At 37.6% G+C, this 22,778-nt stretch overlaps 1 protein-coding gene across 3 annotated transcripts in view; it reads left to right on the forward strand.

Annotated features, from left to right (window-relative positions):
- The window catches only part of APAF1 (apoptotic peptidase activating factor 1), a 99,464-nt gene extending 76,902 nt beyond the window's left edge, over positions 1 to 22,562 (forward strand). For all 3 annotated transcript variants that reach the window (XM_082636027.1, XM_082636029.1, XM_082636028.1), the window contains 5 exons: positions 10,730 to 10,849; positions 11,165 to 11,290; positions 12,939 to 13,064; positions 15,329 to 15,475; positions 20,244 to 22,562. In XM_082636027.1, the coding sequence (XP_082492153.1) occupies positions 10,730 to 10,849; positions 11,165 to 11,290; positions 12,939 to 13,064; positions 15,329 to 15,475; positions 20,244 to 20,390 (666 nt within the window). In that variant the 3' untranslated portion in view covers positions 20,391 to 22,562. The remainder of the gene's footprint in view (positions 1 to 10,729; positions 10,850 to 11,164; positions 11,291 to 12,938; positions 13,065 to 15,328; positions 15,476 to 20,243) is intronic.
- The last annotated feature ends 216 nt before the right edge of the window (positions 22,563 to 22,778 follow it).

Genomic DNA, 22,778 nt, shown 5'->3' on the forward strand with positions numbered 1-22,778 from the left:
GTAAATAGTGCTGCAGTGAACATTGTGGTACATGACTCTTTTTGAATTATGGTTTTCTCAGGGTATATGCCCAGTAGTGGGATTGCTGGGTCGAATGGTAGGTCTATTTTTAGTTTTTTAAGGAACCTCCATACTGTTCTCCATAGTGGCTGTATCAGTTTACATTCCCACCAACAGTGCAAGAGGGTTCCATTTTCTCCACACCCTCTCCAGCATTTATTATTTGTAGATTTTTTGATGATGGCCATTCAGACTGGTGTGAGGTGATACCTCATTGTAGTTTTGATTTGCATTTCTCTAATGATTAATGATGTTGAACATCCTTTTATGTGTTTGCTGGCAATCTGTATATCTTCTTTGGAGAAATGTCTATTTAGATCTTCTGCCCATTTTTGGATTGGGTTGTTTGTTCTTTTGATATTGAGCTGCATGAGCTGCTTGTAAATTTTGGAGATGAATCCTTTGTCAGTTGCTTCGTTTGCAAATATTTTCTCCCATTCTGAGGGTTGTCTTTTCGTCTTGTTTATGGTTTCCTTTGCTGTGCAAAAGCTTTTAAGTTTCACTAGGTCCCGTTTGTTTATTTTTGCTTTTATTTCCGTTTCTCTAGGAGGTGAGTCAAAAAGGATCTTGCTGTGATTTATGTCATAGAATGTTCTGCCTATGTTTTCCTCTCAGAGTTTTATAGTGTCTGGCCTTACATTGAGGTCTTTAATACATTTTGAGTTTATTTTTGTGTATGGTGTTAGGGAGTGTTCTAATTTTATTCTTTTACATGTATCTGTCCAGTTTGCCCAGCACCACTTATTGAGGAGGCTGTTTTTTCTCCATTGTATATTCTTGCCTCCTTTATCAAAAATAAGGTGACCATATGTGTGTGGGTTTATCTCTGGGCTTTCTATCCTGTTGCGTTGATCTATATTTCTGTTTTTGTGCCAGTACCATACTGTCTTGATTACTGTGGCTTTGTAGTATAGTCTGAAGTCTGTGAGCCTGATTCCTCCAGCTCCGTTTTTCTTCCTCAAGATTGCTTTGGCTATTCGGGGTCTTTTGTGTTTCCATACAAATTGTGAAATTTTTTGTTCTAGTTCTGTGAAAAATGCAATTGGTAGTTTGATAGGGATAGCATTGAATCTGTAAATTGCTTTGGGTAGTATAGTCATTTTCACAACATTGATTCTTCCAATCCAGAAACATGGTATATCTCTCCATCTGTTTGTATCATCTTTAATTTCTTTCATCAGTGTCTTACAGTTTTCTGCATACAAGTCTTTTGTCTCCTTTGGTAGGTTTATTCCTAGGTATTTTATTCTTTTTGTTGCAGTGGTAAATGGGAATGTTTCCTTAATTTCTCTTTCAGAGTTTTCATCATTAGTATATAGGAATGCAAGAGATTTCTGTGCATTAATTTTATATCCTGCAACTTTACCAAATTCATTGATTAGCTCTAGTAGTTTTCTGGTAGCATCTTTAGGATTCTCTATGTATAGTATCATGTCATCTGCAAACAGTGACAGTTTTACTTCTTCTTTTCCAATTTGGATTCCTTTTATTTCTTTTTCTTCTCTGATTGCTGTGGCTAAAACTTCCAAAACTATGTTGAATAATAGTGGTGAGAGTGGACAACCTTGTCTTGTTCCTGATCTTAGTGGAAATGGTTTTAGTTTTTCACCATTGAGAACGATATTGGCTGTGGGTTTGTCATATATGGCCTTTATTATGTTGAGGTAAGTTCCCTCTATGCCTACTTTCTAGAGGGTTTTTATCATAAATGGGTGTTGAATTCTGTTAAAAGCTTTTTCTGCATCTATTGAGATGATCATATGGCTTTTCTCCTTCAATTTGTTAATATGTTTTATCACATTGATTCATATGAATATATTGAAGAATCCTTGTATTCCTGGGATAAACCCCATTTGATCATGGTGTATGATCCTTTTAATGTGCTGTTGGATTCTGTTTGCTAGTATTTTGTTGAGGATTTTTGCATCTATGTTCATCAGTGACATTGGCCTGTATTTTTCTTTTTTTAAGACATCTTTGTCTGGTTTTGGTATCAGGGTGATGGTGGCCTCATAGAATGAGTTTGGGAGTGTTCCACCCTCTGCTATATTTTGGAAGAGTTTGAGAAGGATAGGTGTTAGCTCTTCTCTAAATGTTTGATAGAATTCGCCTGTAAAGCCATCTAGTCCTGGGCTTTTGTTTGTTGGAAGATTTTTAATCACAGTTTCAATTTCAGTGCTTGTGATTGGTCTGTTTATATTTCCTATTTCTTTCTGTTTCCATCTCAGAAGGTTGTGCTTTTCTAAGAATTTGTCCATTTCTTCCAGGTTGTCCATTCTATTGACATATAGTTCCTTGTAGTAATCTCTCATGATCTTTTGTATTTCTGCAGTGTCAGTTGTTACTTCTCCTTTTTCATTTCTAATTCTGTTGATTTGAGTCTTCTCTCTTTTTTTCTTGATGAGTCTGGCTAATGGTTTATCAATTTTGTGTATATTGTCAAAGAACCAGCTTTGAGTTTTATTGATCTTTGCTATTGTTTCCTTCATTTCTTTTTCATTTATTTCTGATCTGATCTTTATGATTTCTCTCCTTCTGCTAACTTTGGGGTTTTTTTGTTCTTCTTTCTTGAATTGCTTTAGGTGTAAGGTTAGGTTGTTTATTTGAGATATTTCTTGTTTCTTGAGGTAGGATTTTATTGCTATAAACTTCCCTCTTAGAACTGCTTTTGCTACATCCCATAGGTTTTGGGTCATCGTGTTTTCATTGTCATTTGTTTATAGGTATTTTTTGATTTCCTCTTTGATTTCTTCTGTGATCTCTTGATTATTATGTAGTGTACTGTTTAGCCTCCATGTGTTTGTATTTCTTACAGATTTTTTCCTGTAATTGATATCTAGTCTCATAGTGTTGTGGTTGGAGAAGATATTGATACAATTTCAATTTTCTTAAATTTACCAAGGCTTGATTTGTGACCCAAGATATGATCTGTCTCGGAGAATGTTCCATGAGCACTTGAGAGGAAAGTGTATTCTCTTGTTTTTGGATGGAATGTCATATAAATATCAGTTAAGTCCATCTTGTTTAATGTATCATTTAAAGCTTGTGTTTCCTTATTTATTTTCACTTTGAATGATCTGTCCATTGGTGAAATTGGGGTGTTAAAGTCTCCTACTATGATTGTGTTACTGTTGATTTCCCCTTTTATGACTGTTAGTATTTGCCTTATGTACTGAGGTGCTCCTATGTTGGGTGCATAAATATTTACAATTGTTATATCTTCTTCTTGGATTGATCCCTTGATCATTATGTAGTGTCCTTCTTTGTCTCTTGTAATAGTCTTTATTTTAAGGCCTATTTTGTGTGATATGAGAATTGCTACTCCAGGTTTATTCTGATTTCCATTTGCATGGAATATCTTTTCCTCTCACTTTCAGTCTGTATGTGTCCGTAGGTCTGAAGTGGGTCTCTTGTAGATAGCATATATACAGGTCTTGTTTTTGTATCCATTCAGCCAGTCTCTGTCTTTTGGTTGGAGCATTTAATCCATTTATATTTAAGGTAATTATCAATATGTATGTTCCTGTTACCATTTTCTTAATTGTTTTGGGTTTGTTATTGTAGGTCTTTTCCTTCTCTTATGTTTCCTGCCTAGAGAAGTTCCTTAGCGTTTGTTGTAAAGCTGGTTTGGTGGTGCTGAATTCTCTTAGCTTTTGCTTGTCTGTAAAGGTTTTAATTTCTCCATCGAATCTGAATGAGATACTTCCTGGGTAGAGTAATCTTGGTTGCAGGTTTTTCTCCTTCATCACTTTAAATATGTCCTGCCACTCCCTTCTGGCTTGCAGAGTTTCTGCTGAAAGATCAGCTGTTAACCTTATGGGGATTCCCTTGTATGTTATTTGTTGTTTTTCCCTTGCTGTTTTTAATGTTTTTTCTTTGTATTTAATTTTTGATAGTTTGATTAATATGTGTCTTGCCATGTTTCTCCTTGGATTTATCCTGTATGGGACTGTCTGTGCTTCCTGGACTTGATTGACTATTTCCTTTCCCATATTAGGAAAGTTTTCAACTATAATCTCTTCAAATATTTTCTCAGTCCCTTTCTTTTCCTCTTCTTCTTCTGGGTCCCCTGTAATTCGAATGTTGGTGCATTTAATGTTTTCCCAGAGGTCTCTGAGACTGTCCTCAATTCTTTTCATTCTTTTTTCTTTATTCTGCTCTGTGGTAGTTATTTCCACTATTGTATCTTCCAGGTCACTTATCCATTCTTCTGCCTCAGTTATTCTGCTGTTGATTCCTTCTAGAGAATTTTTAATTTCATTTATTGTGTTGTTCATCATTGTTTGTTTGCTGTTTAGTTTTTATAGGTCCTTGTTAAACATTTCTTGTATTTTCTCCATTCAATTTCCAAGATTTTGGATCATCTTTACTATCATTACTCTGAATTCTTTTTCAGGTAGACTGCCTATTTCCTCTACATTTGTTTGGTCTGGTGGGTTTTTACCTTGCTCCTTCATCTGCTGTGTGTTTCTCTGTCTTCTTATTTTACTTAACTTACTGTGTTTGGGATCTCCTTTTCGCTGGCTGCATGTTCATAGTTCCCGTTGTTTTGGGTGTTTGTCCCCAGTGTCTGTGGTTGGTTCATTGGGTTGTGTAGGCTTCCTGGTGGAGGGGACTGGTGCCTGTGTTCTGGTGGATGAGGCTGGATCTTGTCTTTCTGGTGGGCAGGACCGCGTCCAGTGGTGTGTTTTGGGGTGTCTGTCACCTTATTATGGTTTTAGGCAGCCTCTCTGCTAATGGGTGGGGTTGTTTTCCTGTCTTGCTAGTTTTTTGTAGCTTGCTCGTTGTTGAGTGGAGCTGGGTCTTAGTGTTGAGATGGGGATCTCTGAGAGAGCTTTTGCCATTTGATATTACGTGGAGCCGGGAGGTCTCTGGTGGACCAATATCCTGAGCTCGGGTCTCCCACCTCAGAGGCACAGGCCTGACACCCGGCCGGAGCACCAAGACCCTGTTAGCCACGTGGCTTTTGACTGAACATTTTTATTCCTATCTTAAGAAAGTAATCAAGTATGGAGAAATATTTATGCACAGAGGTTTTCTTCAGTGTTATCTGGGCAGCGTTGGAGGGCAAGAGGAGTGGGGAGCCCTCAGGAAGAGAAGGAGGTGGCAGAGAAGGGGCTACCCAGGGCTGCGTCTGCCACAGCTCCAACCCCTCTGTGAGGAAGCACTTGTGTGTGTGTACGTTCTTTATCAAAGTTCCAGTGCACATACTTTTAAAAGTCATAGTATTACAAGGATCATTATAAAAAGTAGACTCCCCCATTTCTCTTTCTCTTAAAGCACCACTTTTAGCTTTTAGACGTTTCTTTTGATATTTACCTTCATGACCCTATATTGCATGCTTATAGTGCTAATTCTTGATTTTTTAGGTTTGAGGATTTGTCTACTTAATTCCTTATATTAAGATGAAAATTTAGCTCTTTTTTTCCTCCCACCTGTCCTACCTCCAACATATGCACACACCCTTTTGTCGATCCCTGTCATCCCGACACAATCACAACAAAATTTTGTTTAGGTCATTAGTGTCATTGTTATGACTAAGTAGACCAAGTGTACTATGAATGCCTTTTCTGCCTTAGTGCAATTTAGGAAAAGTCTACCTCTGGTAATAGTTGGAAATTATTTTACCCTAAATCCTTGAAGACATTGTTTTATTTTTTTTTCTAAGTTTCAAAGCTCATGTTGAGAAGTCTGAAGCCATTTTGATTCCTAATCTTTCTCTCTGGAAGATTTTAGGATCTTCTCTTTGTCCCCAGAATTTTGAAATTTCATGATGATGTGCCTTTGTGTGTTTGTTTCATCCATTGTTTTTAACTTTCACTATCCCTTCTCAGTTTGGAAACTTATGTTTTTCAATTCACAGAAGTTTACTTGAATTATTTCTTTGATTCACTCCCGCTTCCCGCGCTCTCCATATGCTTCCTTTTTCTGTTAACAACCCTTATTCAGATATTGGATCTCCTGGACTGATCACCTAGTTTTCTTTTTCTATGTTTTATCTTTCTGTACCATACTCCATTTTCTGGGAGTTTTCCTCAGCTTTATCTTCCAACCCTTTCATTGAGTTTTTCATTTCTACCATTATATTTTTAATGCTGGAGAGTCCTTTCTATTGTTTGTTTTTTTGTAGAGCATGTGTTCTTGTTTTGTAGATGAAATATCTTCTCTGAGGATAGATGGGTATATAAATAACGTATAAATTATATCATATACATTACATATATTTTTTCCCTCAAAATCTAATTTTCCTGCATAGTTGCTCTTCCCTCCAATTTTTTTTTTTTTTCTATTTGGTTGTTTTGGCCTCTTATTTTAAAGGCCTTCCTCAGCTGTGTGGTGATCATTCATTACCCAGAGATGGATACTAAAAGGCTGACTGGGAGCTCTGTGTATTGACTGAGACCTCCTCTGAAAGGTGATCTGGATGGGGAAACTTTGTTGTCAGTGTCTTTAGGTCTTTGTCTTGGTCTTGTCAGATTCGTAGAGAGGACTCTCTGGTCTTCTCCTGGAGGTTATAAACCTGGCAGACAGGTTCTTAGAGCTAAATGGGGGAAGAGAGTGGGAAGGGGGGTGTGGATCGTATAATGTCTCAGCGTTTAGTGTGTAAACCTTCACTGATCCCCCTGTTCTCAAAATTGCTATCCTACCCTCAGTTGTGCTGGTGTCCTTTAATCCAGAGATTCTTCTTTCTGGTTTGTTTTAGCAGTATTATTCTGCACTTTATTCTTTTTTTTTTTCTCATAATAACATTGTTTGGGATTCAATAGTGATTCTTTTCTTTTTACAGGAAATTAGTTTTCCTGAACTTTTTGAAGGGATTGGGAAGGACAACATTTCTTTCTTCACAGCTCTGCAGTTCCATCTTCTGTTGTTTTCATGAAGTGTTAAAAATCTGGCATTGTGCTGATGAGATCCCTTTGTTCTATCCCCTTCCCTCATTTTTATGGAGACCTTCCCCTTCCTTTGCTGCCATCATCCTTGTTTTTCTTACTTTAGAATCTATTCTCAACCGTTTCTCCTCATTGTAGGATTGTCCCGGTTACTTTTGAGAGTTCATAGGGTCTAGACTGCTTTAGCCCTTCCAGACTGTGCCACACAGTACAGTCCGTCTTGCACTCAGTTTCTACTGCTGTTCCCTGTTGGTCCTTTGCACTTTTCAGTGAATGGTACTTGGCTCTTTTGGGATTCTCCTGTTTTTAGGTTTGTCAGACTCATTATGCTTCCCTCTGCTTCTACCCATACAGATGCTGTTACTGTACAAGTCTTGCAGCTCTCAGTTTGTCCCCATTTACTTGTATCTTGTGGTTTTTGGGGATACTATGTCACTTAACATGTTGATATTAAGTCTTGTTGGTATTGGTCTTGTTGATATTGTCTGTGCATTTTTGGATTTGCTATTTTAGTTGCTTTGTCTACTCTTAGGGAGGCTTCAAGGAGATGCCTGCATCACTGCCATCTTCCCACAACTCCTGATACATCTGTTTTTAGCCCCACCCTCATTCCCACCTCTGGATGTACTTTGTGACCTCAGTTTCTGAGCATTTTGAGAGTTCTATAGTGTCAGTTTTGTTGCTTTTGTCTTTCTAATGCTTTTAAGATTCTGTTTTCTTGGTTCTGCAAAGCCAGTTACCATTCTCCTGCTATACAGCCTCCAATGTTTTGTTGTTACCTTCTTTCTCATTCTTGACTTTGTCATTTTAGTGGGGTTTTAGAAGTGAAGGATAAGGAGATAAATACATATGTTCAAACAGGAGTTAGTATGTATTCCCTTATTTTATACATATGTATATATTTCCTACAGTGGCAATATTTAGCTACACTGTTAAAAACTATTTTGGAAAAAATCTTTTTATGTTATGTCTCTATGAGTCCTATATGATTGGAATGAAATTTGCCTTTAGTATAGAAACTTACTTATTATAGGCTCCCATGGTACTAGTGTATTAGCTCTGAAACTCAGCGTAATATTCACCTTTCTTCCTCTCTAGATGGCTTTGAAATGTGTAAAACTAAGCTACATCTGATGAAATTCTGCTGAGACACTGTATACAGTATAGTCTTTCTGTCAGCAGCTAAATTCACAGGTTTTATGACCTCCTTGAAGATCAGATATTCTCAGCCAGAGGGAGAAATAATTTCTAGGAATATTTTTAGGATCCAAGTTAGATTATTTGTAGAAATGAGTTGTGTTTCATCCTCTTTTTCTGCTCTACTCAGAATACGTTTTACATTTAAAATGTTTTAATGCATGTACATTCATGCAACAAAATTCTTGGTAGGTATTTCCAAGAATTGACTGGTTGGGTTTTTGTTTTATAGTTTTTTTTAATGTTTTAATAAATAATTAATTGGAGGTTTGTTTTTTTTTTCTCCCCAGCTTTACTGAGGTATAATTGGCAAAATAGTATTATGTTTAAGACATATAATGTGATGATTTGATATATGTACACATTGTGAAATAATTACCACAATCAAGTTAATTAACAAATCTGCAAACCCCTCACATAGTTACCATTTTGGAGGTTTATTTTAATCATCTTTGTATCCCAGTGCCTGGAATGTAGTAGGGGTTTGGTAAATCTTTGTCAAGCTCAACTAAAGTTATTGCCAAAATTTGAAGAATCAGCTCTCTTGATTATAGCACCTAGAGTTGTGAAAGTTGAGGTCTGTTTTGGTAGTTTTTGATCTTTTACCTTGATGTAAATAAAGCCCAAGTAGTAGCTGTGTTTACCTGAGAATGGATGAGAATATATTGATTCTTACAAGTGTAAAAAGATTCTTTAGCATTTTTTAAAATTTAAATTTATATAGCTGAAAAAATTCCAGTGTACATACATTGCAAAAATTATAGCTAATTGTAGAGACATACCCAAATTCAACCTTTATACATGTGACTGATAATGCTGGTGGAAGTTTAGCTATTATATAAGGTGATTCAACTAGCACAGTATGTTTGAGGTCAACAAAAAAGGTATCCATGTCATCATTGCCTTATCAGAAAGCATCTGCAACAAAAGCTGCTAAGGCTAGTCTTCATTTCCCCTCAGTGATTGTCAAATTCTTTGTTATATCTGCTCAGGAAGGCTCTCTGACTTCTTGATGTGTGGACGGTAGCAGTAAGAACCTCAGTCAGGAAGGAACATTGAATCAGACACAGCTGGGAATGGCAGTGCCAGTCAGCCCGGAAGAGCTGTTAATAATAGCCCCTGATCCTCTAGTCCAGCAAAGCCCAGAAAGTAGGAGGAGGGAGCCAGAAGGTTCCTAGTGGTAGCGGTCCAGGGTATTTTATGTTTAGTCACACAGGATGCCTTTTTTCCTGATATGATTTGGGAAGCCAGAAAGCTTCTGTTTCTTCCCCCTACCTCAGCATATCTTATTGCGCTCTTAAAATACTGAAATTCCCAGTTCATCCTCTTTAGAACTACTCTCACTTCCAGCTCCTCTTCTAAGGTCCCTTGCTCTCATACAAGATACCCAGCTTCTGTGAATGAACACTCAGACAGAAAAGATGGAGATATCTGAGAGCCAGGGCTCGGTGGGGCTGGGAGGGTGATTGCTAAATGTGGAGGACAGAGGAGTAAAGAAAGGGGGTAAGAGAGGTGTAATTTCTTTTACAGTTTTGCCTAAGCCCAGTAAGAAAAGCCTTAAAGGCATTTCTACTGTTTAACCTTCACCAGTCAAAAAGGAGACCCAGAATACTACTAATGTGCATACCTGAGATGGTGGCCGCTTTTTCATTATCTTTTTATTCCTAATATTAAAAAATAGAAGAAAATTCTGTGGGAGACTCCCTGATTGCCCACAGCTCAGAAGTCTAGCTTCAGGCTCTCTGGGCTGTTTCTTTGAATATCTTTCTAAACTTTTCCCCCTACTTTTCCTTCTACGTATCCTGTTCCAGTCAGATTGAACTATGAACAGGTACCTGTAATCTTTCCACATTTTCCTGCTCCTGTGCTTTAACTCTAGCATTCATTCTCTTTGAAGTGCCCTTCTCAGTTTGTGAATGATAGTTCCAGCTCATTTCTCAAGCCTACTTGGAACGCATTGTCTCCAGCATTGCAATCTCTTCTCTTTTGTATCTGAAGAGTTCTTCCTGGAGTGCCATGTGAAAAATAACGTACTATATCACTTTTGTCATTCTGAGGATTGCATTAGGGGCTAGGTAAGATCTCTGAAGTCCAGAAATTCCATGACCTGGTTTGAAGCTGCTCTGGTCAACTGACCTTCCCAGGCAGTAGGGCCAGTAGGATTCAGTAGCTTCAGTGGAGCCAGAATCTGGACACTTGACCTAACTTGTGAAGTTTAGAAATCTATGAATATGTAATTGGGATAATTCTCTTTGGAAAATTTAATCAGATGGTGAGCTCATGAACATATTGTGACTTTTCTCTATCTTCTGGTGTAATTAACTGCTCTCCAAGCAACTGAAGAAAACAGACTTTATTTAGGAGGAAAAATATTTTATTTTGCCCATAGTCAAGTTAATTAACCCCAGCTTTTCTCTTTGTCTGTAAAATGGGGATACCATATTCTTATTTGGTTCTCTTCTTTATTTTACTGAAGTGCCATGAGGATGAAAGACTTTAGACAAGCGAGTGATACACCTCCACCTCTCTAATGGGATATTATGGGGAAAGAGTTATAGCAGACTTATTTCTCTGATATTCAGGTATGGAATTGGCAATCAGAGGAATATGTCTTTCTGCAAGCCCATCAGGAAACTGTGAAAGACTTTAGACTCTTGAAAAATTCAAGACTGCTTTCCTGGTCGTTTGATGGAACAGTGAAGGTAATTTGAAGCACACATTTCTTTTAAAAAAATATTCTAATATTGATCGCATTGATTATATCATGACAGCCAAAAGCAGGTGGCTGATATGTAAATACTTAAATTTTTAAATTTCTAAAATAGAAGTGCCTGTTTTCTGTTTACTGCAGTCATCTACATCTGCTGTGTGTTTATGAGCATTTGTACTAAAAGGCACTTAAAGAGGTCAGAACAACCAACGTGCTAAAGCTCTTGGTTTATAGGATGTCTTCTGGCTGTTTATGCTCAGTAATACGAAATGTTCTTAATTGTCAACTTATGAGTTTTTCTTTAAAGGTATGGAATATTATTACTGGAAGAATAGAAAAAGACTTTGTCTGTCATCAGGATACAGTTCTTTCTTGTGATATTTCTCCTGATGCAACCAAGTATTCTTCTACCTCTGCTGACAAGACTGCAAAGGTAGGCCAATCGGTTGAAAGGTACATGCATAAGACCTTGGTATTTGTTATGTATTATGAGTCCAACTAATGTGTAAAACAGAATAATAAGTTTCTGTCTACATGGCTGTCTCATTTTGTGAATTTTTGGAGGATGCCCATTGACATTTAGTTTGTGTCAAAGAGATGAAGTGAATGACATTGAGGATTTTTGATTTCTCCCTTACTGATAACTTTTGTCTGTTAGTAATCAAAGGCAATGTCTACTGAATATTTTAGGCAATAAAAAGCATTGAAAAGAGATTTACATTTAATTGTACACCCACAGTAAACTTTTTTGTAATTGATGTAAATCATTGCTTCTAAAAATCACATTCCAGTGAAATGATGCTCCCTGGTTGGGGACATTGAATACTCGGTTCTCCATTCCCTTCTTTTTTCTCCATCTTTGTTAATGGCATCATTATCTACCCGTCTTTCCAACCTGTAAACACTGGAGTTGCCTGGGACTCTCCTGTCTTTTGTGCTCTATTGATTACTCCTCAGTGTCTCCTGGATCCTTGTTCTCTTCCTTGTCCCCACCCTTAAGACCAGGCTCTCCTTTTTTATTGGTGGACCTGCCACTGGTCTGTACTTCCTCTGGTTTATCTTCCCTACTGCTGCCCGAGTTCCCTGTTGAAACTCCTCTGTGACCTGATGGTTTATAAGCTCAGCTCCTTAGCCCATCACCATCTCTTTCTGCTACATTGTTCCCTCTGTGCCAGACTACTTCTACTTCCATCTTTTTGTGCGCACTGTTAACTTTCACTTGATACAACCTTGTATCCTTTTTAACCTGGAAGCATTATGACTCCTTCTTCTAGACCTAGATTTAAGGTCAGTCCTTCAGTGAACCCTTTCCTGGCCCTCAGGCAGGATTAGCTGCTCCACCCTCAGTGTTCCTATTACATATTACTCATGTTAATTTACTTCATACCACTGTTCGCTCAAACATTCATGATTAAACTAGAAACTTTTCAAGGCCAGGGACTGAATCCAGTTATCTTTGCACCAGTAGCTCTTTGCTCACAGTGCCTGGAACACATTTTCAGTACAAGCTTGTTAAATGGTGATGACAGAACCACCAGGGAGAATATTGGAAGGAAAAGACCAGCATTTGGCTGCTAAGACAGTAGGATGGTATAGGGACTAACCTTTACAGTACTCTCGCCATCCGTTAGGCCCTTTGCTAGGACTTGCAGTCTCTGTTCTCTCAGTTAATTTTCACTCTGTAGGTGCTATCGTCTCCATCATACAGATAAAGAACCTGAAGCCAGAGAAGCCTATGTGGGGTGTCCTAGGCCAAGGAACTAGTAAATAGTGGAGCCAGGACTCCACTCAAGTCTGCTGTACTCCATAGGCTGCTTTGCTATTCTTCCTTCTAAGTCTAAAGTTAAGGAAGCTGTGACTTTGATCCTTGAGCTTAAGTTTACTTGAGTAATTAAAGGGAAACTCTGAAAAATGAACCAGGTTGCTAGTTGGCATTTGGGCCTCTCATGAAAGTTTACGAACTGTTGAATGTTAGAACTTCATATGATTGAATTTATGGCTAACTAGCATTTGAGGCAGGGTTTATAGATGCTTATTTCGAGTGTATTTACTATTCCTAAACAATCTGAATTGCCTTCCAGATTTGGAGTTTTGAACTCCTTTCCCCTCTACATGAATTGAGAGGCCACAAAGGCTGCGTGCGCTGCTCTGCCTTCTCTGTGGACAGTACCCTGTTGGCAACTGGAGATGACAACGGAGAAATCAGGGTAGGGTGTTTGCTGACATGAAAGCACTGCTCTCCTTATAGCTTTGGCTAGCCCTCTGTACCATACCTGGGGCCTTTGTTAATGTGACACGGAAGCACAGGCCCCAGGGTCCTGGTTGGATGAGGCATTCTTTGTTCTGTTTCTTATGCACGTTGTGTTCACAGCTGCACTTCACTGCAGAAAAGGATTCATTTTAGAGTTAAAGTGAAGCATTTCCCAAGTATGTGAGGAGGCAGATGCCCTAGTTATTTGCAGTTGGTTCTGTGCTGTTAGCTTGAGAATGATTCATCTTAATTCTTGGACCTGAACCAAAGATTGTTTTTAGTGGCAGAATGTGAGGAAAATAATTTTTGTAAATTGTTGTCTAGATTATAAATGAACTGCAATTCTGCTGTTTTCTGCACTGAAAGGTCTCTTTAGCACTATATCCATTAGATAGTCAACATTTAGAGTGGAGCCGATTGCCGTCCTCGTGGGATTGTCTGCCTCTGTTGTATTAGAAGGATTGGGCAGTTGATGGAAAAAGTTTGGGCATTGGGGGTGGCTGCTTTGGCAACTGGTATAATCAGGAGAGTCTTGTTTTTTGTATGTTATTTTGTTCGTTTTTTACAAAGCAGGAATTAAAATTCAAGGAATAGGTAGGTATATAATGCAGAAGAATGAGACAGTATGCATTATGCAGGAATAGGGGCATTATCAGATAGGCTTTCCAGGAAAATTAAGATTCTCTTACTTGAGGACTAAGTAACCAACCTTCCGTATACCATTCTCATAAATGCCATGCCAGCTGAAGAGGCAGGACTGCTTTGGGAACATTCATTTTGCTCTGAGTTCTCACCTCTGGATGAAAGGGCTCCTTTACTAGTTATGAGGCAGTGTTTCATTTTCCAGAAACCCCTAAAGGTAAAAATTGTCTCTTTAAATAAGGGTTATTTAAAATTTTTTCTTTAGTACATTAAAAAAATTTTCTGTTTTTCTACTTGATTTTTCAAAATATAGGAAAGCTGTTAATGTTTTATATATATATATATCTTCTATCTAGCTGTCTTACTGAATTCTTTCTAATCAGTTTTTCCATTTGAGTCCCTTGGATTTCCCAGGGGGGACATTTACAAATGATGATTTTGATTATTTTCTTTTGCTATTTATGCCTCTGTTTTTCTTATTTTGATGTACAATTTCTTTGAAAAATTAGAGTACTGCTCATATATTAAGTATCACTGGAAATAAATGAAAATATTAGTATCTATAATTGGGTTGTTTTTAAGAGCTTAGTAAACTAATCTTAGTGAATGTGTGTGTATATGCTTGCTTGCTTGTTTATTTTATACATATAAAATATAAAAAATACATATATATATATATTAAAAACCTTACTGGGACTTACTCTTTAAAATATATATACTTTAGGTGTTTGAATAGTGTCTGTCAATATACTTAGTGGTAGATCCTGAACTAGAATTCTTTGTTCTTTTGAGGTAGTTTATTTGTTAGGCCTTTTTTTGTTTATTCCTTGCTTCTCCCATCATACTCTTTTTATTTTTGAATTTTTTAAATTTTTGGCTGCGTTGGGTCTTCGTTGCTGCATGTGGGCTTTCTCTAGTTGTGGCGAGCGGGGGCTACTCTTCATTGAGGTGCGCAGGCTTCTCATTGCAGTGGCCTCTCTCATTGCAGGGCACAGGCTCTAGGCGTGTGGGCTTCAGTAGTTGTGGCTCGCGGGCTCTAGAGCGCAGGCTCAGTAGTTGTGGCTTGCGGGCTCTAGAGCGCAGGCTCAATAGTTGTGGCTTGCGGGCTCTAGAGCGCAGGCTCAATAGTTGTGGCTTGCGGGCTCTAGAGCGCAGGTTCAGTAGTTGTGGTGCACGGGCTTAGTTGCTCCACTGCATGTGGGATCTTCCTGAACCAGGGCTCAAACCCCTCTCCCTTGCATTGGCAGGCGGATTCTTAACCAGTGAGCCACCAGGGAGGCCCCATACTCCTTTTATTCAGTGAAAGAATCACAGTATTCTAATCAGTCACTCTAAGTCCTTTTGTTATATTTTTTGGAGTATAGTTAATGATAAATATTGTAAGTAATGCATTTTAATTATAATTAGTAGTTTTTAAAAATTTGCACAGGAGGGAATGTAATCTAAAAAAATTCCTAAGGTATCACTGAATTGTAATTATATTTTTAAGAAAAATTTCCAAATATGTTCTAAATGAAATAGATAGATATATAAAACTTCTGAGTAACCCTGTTAATGAACTGTGTATCATTTTTATAGATATGGAATGTCTCAGATGGTGAGCTTCTTCATTTGTTTGCTCCGATTTCAGTAGAAGAAGGAGCTGCTACTCACGGAGGCTGGGTGACTGACCTTTGCTTTTCTCCAGATAGCAAAATGCTTGTTTCTGCTGGAGGATATCTTAAGGTAAGGGTTTCTCAAAGACTGAAAGAAAAGAACAGCCTGTATCCTACTTTCCAAATTATTTTCACTTCCTGTGTCTCAGTTGGGCCTCGTACAACCCACCAGAGAGGAAGGGCGATTACTGTTATCCCGTTCTGGGTGATGAGACTGAGATCTGCAAGGCTGCATTCTTCAGATCTCTTGGAAGTTTTGATGACAGTGTTAGGGATGTTCTCAGTCCAGAGCTCTCATCCTGCCCCAAACAAAGTCTTAGGCGATCAGAGTGACTATAAAGTGGGGTGTTTAACTTAATTTGATTTTCTACTTCACTAATTGTGAACTATGTTGGTTGAGTCTTTAAAAAATTTGTGAAATTTCCTTTCTTAAGTATTAGTGGTAATGGTAGTGGTAGTGGTGGTCGTAATAATAATAAAAGTAGCAGCGGCAGCATATTGCTGTATAGTTTACAAACTGCTTTACTCGCGTCATCTTATTAGCCAGCTTTGCGAGGCTTCAATTTTATCATCCTTGGTTTGTAGGTGAGGAAACTGATGTTCCTAGAGGTTGTGAATTTCCTAATTACTTAGTAGATTGCCTTATACAGACTTATTATTAGCAAATACTGAGGCCACTGTTGAGCGTGTTGTGGTGCCTCAGGGTCATTTTTTGGTGCTTGCATCTTTTTACCCATCCACTCACTAAGAATGTATTAAGCGCCACTGTGTGCTGGCACTGCTACGTGGCACAATGTTTACGGCTTGGTTCTTGCCCAGGTGGTTGACAGTCTTTGGAGGAAGCAGACAGTAAATAAATAAAGTCTCTAAGTGTAAGAGGGGTTCTGGGACACATTTGCATAAGGATAGTAGAGGCACAAAGGAGAGGACAGTTCTACCTTTGGGAGTTAGCAGAGGCTTCCAGTGGAGGGGAATGCTTGAGCTGAGTCTTGAGTAGTGATTTACTTGTAAAAGGGGTTGAAGATGGTACTGTGTATTGTACTGATCACTTAAAATAGATCCCTAATGAATTAGACCCTAATGAATTAGATCTTATAATACTGTTTTTTCTTACTGAAAACATTCAGCTGTAGGAGATGATTCTGATTGTCTAATACAGTATAGATGTTCAAAAGTATTTGAATGACTGAATTGAAGTTTTTGATTATATGGGACCTATGTAGATGCAATTTTATTTAATGTAAAAATCTAGCTTATAAAAAAGATAAATCAGAGGGCAGTTTTCAGCTCTGTGAGAGGATGTATGTTATGATTCCTTTACAAGTTTACACTGAAAATACAATGCTGCTTACAAGATGTTGCATTAACCTGTACCTAAATAAAGGTACACCTTTAATTATTAGGGGATTGTGAGACTATCACCACTTGTCCTCCTTTAGTGTAGAGATAAACTGCACTCTTAGTCTGTTCTGAGGATGATGCTTAGAGGAGCGACATTGCTGTCTTTGTGTTGGAAGCTGGGAGTCTTCAGCCGTATTAACTGCTGAAAAACTTAACTGCTCAGCTTTGACACTGAGCTTCTAGAGACCAATGTCTTTTGGTGCTCTGGGCACCATAGAAGGCTGTCACATAATTGTGAGTCTGGCTTACAAGATATGATAGAGATCAGTGACTAGATTTCCAGAGTTCCTGGAGAACCTTGAAATAAACAGCAGAATCGATGTCGGTATTGTTGAAGTTATGTCTTCAGGGTGAAAGAGCCTATAGCCTATATATTCAGTGTGTATATTTCAGTGACAATCAGGCTGTTCTTCCTTCTGGTTTGATTACTAACATGGTTAAACTGGTTGTGATATAGCCCAGCCTGCATCTACCCAGCATGTTCATGAGACTAAGAGCACAGAGCAAATTAAAAGTAAAAAGGAACAGCTGCTGTAATGTCCAAGAAAATAGGACTTTTGAGTCTGTTTACTTTATAATCCAAGCTGTATGAATCGAATGTCAGTAAGATAAAGTAGTTATCCAGTAGCTAAAAAGCTCTTAACTTTCAAAATTATTCCTATTTATAAGTAAAAAATAATGTAATTTACTTGTGTTATGCCACAGAGTACGTACTGTTAGAATGACAAGAAATCCACATTAATTCATACTCATGAGGAGAAAGGCTGATTTGAAATATGAAATACATGATGATAAATTCAGGTTTTCCATTATGTAGAGGCAACAGAATATAAAGGTCAAGAGAGTGAGACTTGGGGCAGACTACCTGAATTCAAAGCCTGGATCTGCCACTCAGTAACTTTGTAATCTTGCACAAGGTGATTTAGCCTCGACTTTCTCATCTGTAAAATGGGTGTAATAATAACACCTACCTCATAGGGTTGGGAGGGTTAAAGGAGTTAATACAAGTAAAGTACTTATACATGGTGGCACATAGTGTACCCTGAGTAAATGTTAGCTATCTTTTAAAAATTGAAGTATAGTTGATTTACAGTGTTTCAGTTGTACAGCAAAGTGACTCAGATGTATATATATATAATATATATAATATATATTACAATATAATATATATATTATAATATAATATATATATATATTCTTTTTCAGATTCTTTACCATTGTAGGTTATTACAAGATGTTGAATATAGTTCCCTGGGCTATACAGTAGGTCTTTGTTATTTATCTGTTTTATATATAGTAGTTTGTATCTGTTAATCCCAAATTCCCAATTATCCTTCCTTCCAAAAATATCCCTGCTATTTTTTTTAAAATTTACTTTATTCCTTAGAGCAGATTTAGTTTCTCAGCAAAACTGAGCGGAAAGTACAGAGTTCCCATATACCCACCCTTTCCCCACGTGCAAGCTTCCCCCACTGTCAACATCCCCCACCAGAGGGTACATTTGTTACAGCTGATGAATGTTCATTGACATGTCATTATCACCCAAAGTCCATAATTTCTATTAGGGTTCACTCTTGATGTTGTACAGTCTGTGAATTTTGACAAATGTATAACGACACGTGTCCACCATTGTAGTATACAGAGTAGTTTCACTGCCCAGAAGTCCCTTGCATAAGTCCTATTTAATATCAGTGTCTTTTAGTCCATATTCACATTAGTGGCTGGGGTAGTGTTTCCAAGTCGAGTGGTCTGTTTTAATAGAGGGAAGGGCAGTGGGTGCACTAGGCTGGGAAGCCTAGTGGAACCTCTTCCACTTCTGCCACCTGCTAGCGGTGTTGTTCCCAGTGACAAGGCCTTTCTTCTCTCCCAACCCTGGTTTCCTTGCTTGTTCAGTGAGGCAGTTGGACTAGGTGACCTCTAAGGGCCTTACCACCTCTACGATTTGCCTCTAGCGACTGTCCTCTGCAGTCTTGATTACACTGCTATTTTATAAAGCAAAATTGTGAGTCCTAGAAAATTTCAAGTTAGTACATGTTGCTTCATTGAGGTTTACTTAAGTCCACAAGGTATACTTTTACCAGTTACCATTACTAGTAGTGAACACGAATAGTTGACCCAGTCACACGAGCAAGGCAGAATGCTAGGCATTGCCACGGACACAGAAGTGATCATTGCATTCATAATACTCAGAATCTTTTTTTTTTTTTACAACTTTATTGGAGTATAATTGCTTTACAGTGGTGTGTTAGTTTCTGCTTTATAACAAAGTGAATCAGTTATACATCTGTTCCCATATCCCTTCCCTCTTGCGTCTCCCTCCTTCCCACCCTCCCTATCCCACCCCTCCAGGCAGTCACAAAGCACCGAGCTGATCTCCCTGTGCTATGTGGCTGCTTCCCACTAGCTATCTACCTTACGTTTAGTACTGTATATATGTCCATGCCTCTCTTTCGCTTTGTCACAGCTTACCCTTCCCCCTCCGCATATCCTCAAGTCCATTCTCAAGTAGGTCTGTGTCTTTATTCCTGTTTTACCCCTAGGTTCTTCATGACATTTTTTTCCTTAAATTCCATATATATGTGTTAGCATACGGTATTTGTCTTTCTCTTTCTGACTTACTTCACTCTGTATGACAGACTCTAGGTCCATCCACCTCATTACAAATAGGTCAGTTTCAATACTCAGAATCTTGATGTACCTGACGCCTTTTCAAAAGGTGTTCATGTACATGGTCTCTTTTGCCTTCATCTTAGTTGTGAGATATGTAGGTAAGCTTCATGATCTCCATTTAGTAAAGGAATATAAATATTGTTATAATCTTAGCGAATTCAGTAATTGGGAAGAGAAAGGAAGGACTTGGCCAGAGCACCTGCTACATTTGAGATGTTCAGTATTTATTTAGCAAATAAATGTGTAGACTTTTAAATAAAAAACTTGGTCATGGGCTCTTGAATCACTCCTGGTGAAAGGGAAGATTCAGTAGCGAGAACATTCTATCCTTCAGCCCGTATTATCAGTAGTCTTGATATCTGCCAAAATTCCTGTTCATGTCTGCAAAGGGGCATTTTTAGAGAAGAGAGGGTCATTCTTTCCATTCTACTGAGAAGGATATGCAGACAGGAGAATTCAGTCCAGCCATGGCCATAATGGGCTTTGTGTAGCCTTCTGTCTGGAGCTCTGAGTAGGCTGCATGTTTCTCCAGCATGCCTTACAGGGGGGTTAGGTGTAGGGTAGCTGCGAGGCAGTCACCAGGGTTAATCAGGAATGGTGGACTGGGTTGATAATACTATATTCAGCATTAAACCTTAGACATCCTTCCTGGTGTTTGCTTTAGTTTGGGAGTGGGGAGGTGATGGGGTGAAGGATCCAGTTGGCACTGCAGATTGTCTCACACTGTAATTACCAACCTAATAAGAATTTTATTTTTCTCTGAACAGTGGTGGAATGTTGTCACTGGGGAATCCTCACAGACCTTCTACACAAATGGAACCAATCTTAAGAAAATACATGTGTCCCCTGACTTCAAAACATATGTGACTGTTGATAATCTTGGTATTTTATATATTTTAAAGATTTTAGAGTAAAATAGTTAAGCAGCGATGTAAGTTGAACTCTTTTAATTTTGAATTGGAAAAAAAATCCTAATGAAACTGTATTTCAACATTTTATAAAGCTGTGAATTGTTTTGCAGTATCGCGTTCATTACAAAAGTGTTTGTGGTTGGATGAATAATATTAATGTAGCTTTTCCCAAATGAACACACCTTTATTCTTATTTTTCATAATCATCATTTTCATATGATTATGATCATATGAAATCATCAAAATCATCATTTTTAACAGTTTGTCCTTAAGATACAAATGAAAATGTAAATATGTACCTTGTTATACCACTGGTAAAATTCTCCCTTGATGCATTCAAATTGGTTGACATAATTAATGAGAATAATTTGAAGGAAATATATATTTTAATAATATTATTATGCAGCCTGTGCCTCAGGGTAGTAGTGGCTTGATTTCTGAACCACATTTACCCCAAGGGGGTATAGTTCTCCCAAATATAGTCTCAGAACTTATGTGCACCCCTTAAATTTGCTTTAAAAATATTGTGTCTATGTGCACAGTTTGCAAAATTTCCTTTAATTCACTTGATAAGTGAGTCTTAGATTTCAAAAGTACTCTCTGTGAAGCAAAAGTTACGTGTGTTGGAGTGAGTAGATTTTGTTGGTCTACCTTTTCTCATTAGCTGATAGCCCCGGGCTGGACCTGGACTCTAGCTGTCCGTCTCTGAACTGGGCACTCTCCTGCTTTCTCTGGTTTTTTACATACCAGACTTCCTACTTGACTGAACTTAACCTTTCTTAACCCTCACTTTTCTCTCTTTTTTTAAAGTAATTGCTCCACAGTTAAATGTTAGTAAATCTGAATAATTGGGGAGGAGCCAATTTTAATCATAATTTTTAACAACAGAATTTTTCCAAGATATAGAAAATAGTAAAAACTAATTTTCTTCTAATTCCATTTACTTTTAGACGAACGGCATTGCCAGTGCTATTCTCTTAGTGAATTTCAAGAGGATTCTCTGTGGTTTTCTACACAATTCTGGAAGAGTCATTGTGACTGCAAGATGTCCCCTTTAACCTTCCAGCCAGTCTGTTTTCCTTCCCCTTCTCTCCCTCCTTCTCTCCTTCCCTCCCTCCCTCTAAGTTTAATCAGGAAAGATAGTTTTGACAGGGAAAAAGCATATCAACATCAGTAACTAGCTTTTTTGATTTCCTGATTAGGAACTTTAATTGTAGCTTAAATCTAAACATTTTCCCTGAAATATATTGTTAAGGAAAATGGTGATAAATTAGTAATAGATGTGGTTCTTACATTAAAAAAACAACCAAAATTCAAAATTTTTTGCTGCTGCAACAAGAACTAAATCAGATGAGTATTAGCATTAACAGTAGGTAAGCACTGAGCCAGTTTCTGTTGTTGGTGCATATTAGTAGATGTGGGGTAGGTAGGGAGGGAACAGACCCCTCCAGATGTATTTTAGATTAGATGTTCCTATTTAGCATTTGAGGGAACCATAAAGAGAGTGAATAAAATATTTTACATTGTTAAGGAGGTTTTTTTGTTTTTTTTGTTTTATGGTGGGTTGAGGAATTAATTTAGGGGCTTACTGTGATTTAAGCAAATGTGACATGAAAATCTTAATTTTATAAAAAGAAATTTCTGTAAATGTTATGTTCTGCTTACAGTACCCAAATCATAATTTGATTTGCATACAATGTTTAGGAACTCATTTATATCTCAGAGTATAAAGTATTAACTTTTGGAATTAAAAGTCACTTGACTGTAAAAGTATAACAACAAACATCGACTTTTAAAACACCTTAATTGGCTCTTATCTTACAAATAAATTAAAAAGAAAAATGAGAAGAAAGACCAGGTAACATAAGGGAAGAAGAAAAGCCTTTCATAGCAGCTTAAGTGGCCAGTCAAGGGGAGGGTTTTGTTTTGTACTTTTGGATGAGCATTTTTCAAGCATTTCCCCCTTTATTTTTTTTTTTGTATTGGAAATACATTGCATTTTGTATATATAAGATTTTTTTTTACATTGGATGTGTCTTATATGTTTTGAAAACTGTTAGTTTTGTATTTATGATACAGCTTACATGATTTTTTTGTGTGTGTTGGTATACATTTTAATACATGAATTTAAAACATTTTATAAAAATAAAATTTCTAAAATATTTTTGAAAAACATTTTCAGATTGTTTCAGACTCCTTCCTTGTCCTTTGTTGATCAGAAAACGAATGTGAAAGTCTTCAAATTAAAGCCATCAACCTCTCTATCCATGCTTTATCAGCTATATGTAATTCAATTCTATCAAAATTTTCTTTTTCCTCAGTTTGTCTCTGATGCCTGGTGTGGCTGGCATGGAGAAGATCCTGTAAAGAAGAGAATTCATTTATTCATTT

This window comes from Mesoplodon mirus, assembly GCF_964341445.2.
Source record: "Mesoplodon mirus genome assembly, chromosome: 11".
Lineage (NCBI taxonomy): Eukaryota > Metazoa > Chordata > Mammalia > Artiodactyla > Ziphiidae > Mesoplodon > Mesoplodon mirus.